Source organism: Callithrix jacchus, chromosome Y, assembly GCF_049354715.1.
Source record: "Callithrix jacchus isolate 240 chromosome Y, calJac240_pri, whole genome shotgun sequence".
Taxonomy (NCBI): Eukaryota; Metazoa; Chordata; class Mammalia; order Primates; family Cebidae; genus Callithrix; species Callithrix jacchus.
In genome coordinates this window covers 12,308,118-12,315,864 of record NC_133525.1, presented here as the reverse complement: position 1 = coordinate 12,315,864, position 7,747 = coordinate 12,308,118, and the positions used below count along the sequence as shown (strand labels likewise).

The 7,747-nt window shown below is 51.6% G+C and overlaps 1 protein-coding gene across 1 annotated transcript; it reads left to right on the top strand.

The window, feature by feature from the left end:
* The first annotated feature begins 294 nt into the window (after nt 1–294).
* LOC118150906 (ATP synthase peripheral stalk subunit d, mitochondrial) lies at nt 295–925 on the top strand. The gene has a single exon (XM_054251691.2). It carries the CDS (start codon nt 347–349, stop codon nt 830–832), a length of 486 nt encoding a protein of 161 aa, XP_054107666.2. The 5' UTR covers nt 295–346; the 3' UTR covers nt 833–925.
* Nucleotides 926–7,747: the final 6,822 nt, after the last annotated feature.

Here is a 7,747-nt window from a genome sequence, read left to right as displayed (position 1 = left end):
AGATTTCCTTTCGAAAGATCCTCTAACAGCATAGTAAGGCCCAGGGAGGGGCTGCGACCCACCTTCCACCTTACGAATACGGTTGGCCAGGAAAATATAAATACCACGTGTAACGTCACCGTTAAACGTGACTATGAGCCGGGTGCGGTGGCTCATGCCTGTCATCCCAGCATTCTGGGGGGCTGAGTCGGGTGGGCCACCTGAGGTCAGGAGTCCAACAACAGGCTGACCGACATGGTGAAACCCCGTCTCTGCTAAAAATACCAAAAAAAAAAAAAAAAGGGACCCACTTCCGTTACTTGCTGCTGTGGACGATAGGCAGCTGGGGTCGGTGAAGGATTCCAAGATGGCTGGGCGAAAACTTGCTCTAAAAACCATTGACTGGATAGCTTTTTGGGAGATCATACCCCAAAACCAAAAGGCCATTGCTAATTCCCTGAAATCCTGGAATGAGATCCTAACCTCCAGGTTGGCTGCTTTACCTGAGAATCCACCATCTATTGACTGGGCTTACTACAAGGCCAATGTGGCCAAAGCAGGCTTGGTGGATGACTTTGAGAAGAAGTTTAATGCCCTGAAGGTTCCTATACCAGAGGATCCATATACTGCCCTGGTGGATGCTGAAGAAAAAGAAGATGTGAAGTCTTGTGCTGAGTGGGTGTCTCTCTCAAAGGCCAGGGTTGTAGAATATGAGAAAAAGATGGAGAAGTATAAGAACTTAATTCCATTTGAACAGATGACCATTGAGGACTTGAACGAAGCTTTCCCAGAAACCAAATTGGACAAGCAAAAGTATCCCTATTGGCCTCACCAACCAATTGAGAATTTATAAAATTGAGTCCAGGAGGAGGCTCTGGCCCTTATATTACACATTCTGGACATTAAAAATAAAAGTAATTATTAAAAAAAAAAAAAAAAAAAAGAACCTCTTTAATTTTAATGTTAAAAATAAAAAAGGAAAAGAAAAACAAATTCTCCGGACGTGGTGGCACATGCCTGTAACCCCAGCCACTCAGGAGGCAGAGGCAGGAGAATCGCTTGAACCCCGGAGGTGGAGGTCACCGTGAGCTGAGATCGCGCCATCGCACTCCAGCCTGGGTGACAGAGTGAGACTCTTGTCTCAAAATAAAGAAAAAAGGAAAAAAGAAAGAAAGAGAGAGAGAGAGAGAGAAAGAGAGAAAGGAAGGAAGGAAGGAGCCGGTCGCGGTGGCTCAAGCCTGTAATCCCAGCTCTTTGGGAGGCCAAGGTGGGTGGATCACGGGGTCAAGAGATAGAGACCATCCAGGTCAACATGGTGAAACCCCATTTCTACTAAAGATACAAAAAATTAGCTGGGCATGCTGGTGCGTGCCTGTCATCCCAGCTACTCAGGAGGCTGAGGCAGGAGAATTGCCTGAACCCAGGAGGTGGAGGTTGCGGTGAGCCGAGATCGCGCCATTGCACTCCAGCCTGGGTAACAAAAGGGAAACTCCATCTCAAAAAAAAAAAAAAAAAAAAATACCACACAAGAAACACAGAAACAACGAAAGAAACACAGGAACAACGAACGAAACACAGAAAACGACAAAAGAAACAAACAAGAAAGAAAGAACTGGAGAAGGCAATTAGGGAGAGAGAAACTAAAGGAGAAAGCACAGACAGATTTCTTTTCGAAAAATCCTCTACCGGCATAGTAAGGCCCGGGGAGGGGCTGCGACACACCTTCCACCTTAGGAATATGTTGGCCAGGAAAATAAAAATGCCACACGTAAGGTAACCGTTAAAAGTGACAATGAGCCGGGCGCGGTGGCTCAGGCCTGTCATCCCAGCACTCTGGGGAGGCTGAGGCGGGTGGGCCACCTGAGGTCAGGAGTCCAACAACAGGCTGGCCAACATGGTGAAACCCCGTCTCTGCTAACAATACAAATAAACTTCTTTAATTTTAATCAAAGAAAGAAAGAAAGAAAAAGAAAGAAAGAAAGAAAGAAAGAAAGAAAGAAAGAAAGAAAGAAAGAAAGAAAGAAAGAACTTCTCCGGGCGTGGCAGTGCATGCCTGTAACCCCCAGCCACTCAGGAGGCTGAGGCAGGAGAATCGCCTTAACCCGGGAGGCAGAGGCCGCCGCGAGCCGAGATCGTGCCCTCGAACTCCAGCCTGGGTGACAGAGTGAGACTCTGTTTCCAAAAAAAAGAAGAAAAATGACTATGAGGGCCTGGGCCAGGGTGGTTGAGTGAGTTTACCTAGGGAGGGAGGGAGGGAGGGAGGGAGGGAGGGAGGGAGGGGTGGCGGGTGGGGAGTGGGGGAGAGAGAGAGAGAGAGAGAGAGAGAGAAAGAGAAAGAAAGAAAGAAGGGGGGATATGCCTGAGTGGAAGGAGAGAAACCAAGGGGAGCAGGAGGGGACACAAAGAGGAAGGGGAAGGGACGGAGGCACAGTAGGTTATTCTAAAATGTATTCAAGACTGGGGTGGGGGTGGGCACGGAGGGCAACTCAGGAAACAAGCCGACTCCAGCAATGACACCTAATTCATGATTGCTGGCATCGCTGCCTCGAAAGGGGGGCACCGCATGTTTCTTCCTCCACACTCATTCGATGATTTCTGGGAAACGCCATTTACGAGCACACTCTGGACATCTACCTGCTTTCGCTACATCTGGGGAGAATCGGGAAAGTCCCCACTAACGACAAGGCCTAAAGTGGAGCTGTCATCCACAAAACCCAGGCAGAAGGGTCCATATGGGTTAAGAAAGACACCAAGAAAGAAAGGGAAACAACGGATCAAAGAGAAGAACAATCGGGCCCGGCCAGGGTCTCCAGGGGTCGTCTGGGCAACGAGGGAGTCGGGGGTGGGGGTGGGGGTGGGGGTGGGGGACGAATGGACTAAGGGAGGGCGGGCCTCTAAGTGGGGGGAGGTGGGGGGCGGGTGGCAGAGAGAAGCCACAGTCTCTCCTGACGGTGGGCGGGCGGCCAGAGCGTCCCGTCACGCCGCCTAGACTTCGGAGAACCGGTGACCGCTAGGTGACGCCCGATGACAACATATGCAAGTGTCAGCCCGGCACCCTCCCAGGCATTTCCCCCACAACTAATGGAGCGGAGACCCTGAGGGGGAAGGAAGCACCGTGACTCGGCAATACGCGCAGAAACACACGCACCTACGTACGTGCGTAGGTACGTAAGTACGCACGCACGCACGCACGCACGGACGTACCCACGCACGCACTCACACGCACGGCGTATCCCACAGAATAGCAGAGTGTATACCGTGATAGCGAGAGGGCCCACGCCATTTTCTTCTCTAGTAACAAAAGAAAAAGCAGGCCGAGGCCCGGCGGCCCACGCCCCTCACCCCAGCACTCCGGTAGTCAGAGGCAGAGGCGGGCGGGTCACCCGGGGTCAGGAGTTCCGAACCATCCCCGTCAACATGGCGAAACCCCCGCCTCCAGGCCCTCGAAAGGCCGGGCAGGGGCAGGAGAATCGCTGGAACTCGGGAGGTGGAGGTCGCAGTGAGCCAAGATCTCACCACCGACCGCACTTCAGCCTGGGCGACAGAGCGAGACTCCCGGGGCGGGGGGGTGGTGGGGGGGATTCGCTTCCCTCTTTAGGTGACCACGCACCGTGACACGTACACAGAGAGCTCGGAAGGTACACAGGCTCTGACCTCCTCTGTGGTTTTGAGTCGGTCTGGCGATATTTTCCAGGCCTTCCGTTTCCCCGTAAGCAGTCACAGAAATGAAAACTCCCTCCTTTCCCAATTCGTCTTCAGCTCATCATCAGGCCGCAAGAATAAGCAGCCCGACCCGACCCGACCCTCCCGCTGGGTCCGGGAGCAATTGCACTCCAGCCCGGGCGACAGAGCGAGCGAGCGAGCGAGCGGAACCTCTGTCGCAGAAGAAAACAATTAAAAAGAAGGAAGATAGATAGATAATCGGCCGGCCGTTTTGTGTCGTGCTGCGTCCTGGCACCCGCCCGGGCCGGTAGGCCCAGCTCCTCAGGGGCTGAGTCAGGGGAGCATCTCTCTAAGCCCACCAGTCAGTTCAAGGTCACAGTGACCTACGATCGGCCTGGGCGACACAGGGAGACCCCATCTCTAAAAAAGTACATGGAAGCGTGGACGGTCGTAGAAGACATACAAGGAGGTGGCGGAGCACGGGAAGGCTCCGCTCGTTCCTGAAGACCAGAGCACAGCCGGGTGCGGTGGCTCAAGCCTGTCGTCCCAGCACTTTGGGAGGCCGAGGCGGGTGGATCACGAGCTCGAGAGATCGAGACCAACCTGGTCAACGTGGTGAAACCCCGTCTCTGCTAAACATACCGGAAAATAGACAAATAAATAAATTAGCTGGGCACGGTGGCACGTGCCTGTAATCCCAGCTACTCGGGAGGCTGAGGCAGGAGAATTGCCTGAACCCAGGAGGCGGAGGTTGCGGTGAGCCGAGATCGCGCCATCGCACTCCAGCCTGGGTAACGAGAGCGAAACTCCGTCTCAAGAAATTAAAAAAGACCAGAGCACACAAACAGGACCATCCGCTTGAGGTAGCCACCGTTCCGAATCACGGCGGAGGCCTCGAGGATTTCAGAGCAAGGCCCTGCCGTCATCTGCGGCACCCGACCTCGCCTGTAAATATTTCCGCAAACCGACTCGTCCATCCATTCATTCACTCACTCATCCATCCATCCAATCCATCCATCCATCCATCCATCCATCCGTTCATTCATTTTATAGGCGCGCGCCGACAGCTCCAGCCGAGACTTCATCTCAAATAAACAAACACGTAGGTGAATCCATCAACGTCAAAAGGAAAACGCAAGGAAACGGGGCAGCACGTGGAAGCTCCGCCTTCCTCTAGACACCAGAGCAGATACACCACGGTACCGTCAGGAACAGACACAGACACGGGCAGTTCGGAATCTGTCGTCACCGTGCCAGATCGGCACCGAAAGACCGCACGTTTCCGAGCCGTCGCCGCCATCATCGGGCGTGACGGCCGAGTCACCTGCCGTGTTCGTGCTCTCACGAGCCGGGGCGGGAGAACGAGCGGGGCATTCGGCAAAGCACTCGTCTCACGTTCCTTGGCGGTCTCCCGCGTCTCTCGTGAAACCTGCCAAAGTTAGAGTCCCTTCTCCGTTCCACACCCGCCCCCCACTCCCCCCCCGCCACCGTCGACCGTCTGCAGAGTACCGAAACCAAAGGACGGTGAACACGTGTCACGCAACAGGGAGGAAAAACAACAAAGCAAAAGTCTCAGAGCTTTGTGGTACAGAATGAAGAAAATCTTGTACCCAACATCATCAACGGTTTGCGAGGTTTCAGTTACAGATTTTACTAATGGTATGCCACCTGACATGTCCACCTCAGTCATTGTCACCAGACTGGAGGAATCTGGTTCCAGCCCATGCAGTAGTTTCCAGTGCGGTGGAAGCATAAGGCGAAACCAAGGAGGCAAAAGCCAAGTCAAGACACCCCCGTTTCTTGAGCAACTATGGGCAAGGTACTTTTGACAGCCGGAGTAAGGGAATGGGAGCCTTTCCATAGTTCAGCAGCCACAGATGATCTCTGAAATGAGATATAGGCTGCTTGTTTCTGGGCTCCAGGGACAGTGAACATAAATAGGTTTGGAGCGATGTCTCCAGGGGCAAAAGGAGGAGGAATGGAATGTAAAGCAGCACAGGTAACTTACACAGAACACGCCATATCTTTGGGTTCTCCACACGTGTGGAGAGTACCTTGTGTGGAGGACTGAGTTTCAATAGATTGCCACGAGGGATCTGCTCTTCTCCATAGAAAACCCTGACTCAGGGACCATCATGGTGACTCAGTCCTATAATCCCAGCACTTTGGGAGGCCGAGGTAGGCTTATCATCTGCGGTCACAAGAGCCAGACAGCCTGGCCAAAATGGGGAAACCAACAATACAAAAATTAGCAGGGTGTGGTGAGCACCTCTTATCTCAGCTACTTAGTGGGCTGTGGCAGGAGAATCACTTGAACCCGGGAGGCGGAGTTGCAGAGCACAGAGTTCACCCTACTGGACTCATGCCTGGGTGACAGAGCAAGACTCCATAAAAAAAAAAAAAAAAAAAAAATTAGCCAGGCATGGTAGTGCATGCGTGTAATCCCATCTACTTAGGAGGCTGAGGCAGGATAATTGCTTAAACCTGGGAAGTGGTGGTTGCAGTGAGCTGGGATCATGCCACTACACTCCAGTCTGGGTGAAAGTGAGACCTCATCTCAAAAAATAAAAATAAAAAAAGAAAACGCTGACCCCTGAAGCAGGGCATCTAGGAATAATTTAACATCAGGCTTCCCAGAATTTCGTTAAGTGATGGTCCAGGGGACTACTTTCTTTCTGGTCACACCTCATTTCCCAGGAGGAGGGGCTCTCTGAATGAACCGCTGTTTCAGTGATGCCCATAGTGGACTGGCCCGCTGAGGAGATGAACAAGACCCTCTATCTGAGGTCAATCGAGGCTCTGAGGCTGCCCTATAGTTGTGCCTAAGAGGGATTCTGACTTAGAGGAGTCAATAATAATCTCACAGAGGGTAGCTTCGCCCCATTGGCTACTCAGCCAAGCACATACAGCAAAAATCTAAACCTGCGGTTTCTACTGTACTGTGGCAACACATAGGCAACAACACATGGGACACAGATACAGTGAAACTAATCTGTTTCACATGTCTAACTATGATGATTTCCAAGCATATGCACAGCTCTGGGGTAAATCCATTCCAGTCTGCCTTTCCCTTTAAAAAGAAAACATAACTCACCGGGTGCGGTGGCTCAAGCCTGTAATCCCAGCCTGGAAAACACGACGAAACCCCACTTTACTGAAAATACAAAAAATTTGTCGGGCGAGGTGGTGGGGGCCCATAATCCCAGCTACTCAGAAGGCGGAGGCAGGAGAATCCCTGGAACCCAGGAGGTGGAGCTTGCAGCGAGCCGAGGTCGTGCCATTGTACTGGAGAAAGAAAGAAAAGAGAACTCTCTCCAGGGCTCCCATCTGCTTTTGCAGGATCTGAAATGTGATTGCGGCAAAGGTTGAGAGAAGGGCCCAGGGGACAAAGGGGGGAGAAGCAAAGGCTGGAGGCACATCTGCTCACTCTGGAATGTTTCCAACCTGGGTGGGGATGACTCAGGGAAAAAGCTGACTCTGAAAATGACAAATAATTTACTGTTACCGCTTCCTTAAAAGGTGGGAGGTTCATAGTTTTTTCCCAGCATGCATTCATTTACTTCCAGGAAGTGCCATTTAGTTTACAAATACCCGGCTTCGCTGCATATGTAGGGATTTAGGATCGTTCTTGTTCATGATAACTCCAAGTGTGCTTCTACAATGCACGTATCATTGTGAACCTCGAACACCTGAGACAGGTCTCACTCATTTTAGAAAATTAATTTTGCCAAGGTAGGAGAATCGCTTGAACCCAGGAGGTGGATGTTGTAATGAGCCCAGATGGCGTCATTGCACTCCAAACTTTTGCAACAAAAGCAAAATTCAGTCTCGAGAAAAAAAAAAAAAGAAAAGAAAAGAAAGAAATACAAATAATAGAACAATGGGGCCAAGCCAGTGTGGAGGTTTCCTAGACAACAAGGCCTTGTGGGAAGGGAGGAAAGGAGTGCCTCTGAGCTCAGGGTGTGTGGGACTTCAAAGAAACCACTGCTTTACCTGGCTGCTCAAGTTTTGCCTACAAGCTTAACACCTACGTTTTCAATAAAACCGACCGGTAGGTGACGCCAGATAACAAGCAAACGACATGTCGGCCAGGAATGAGTGGGAT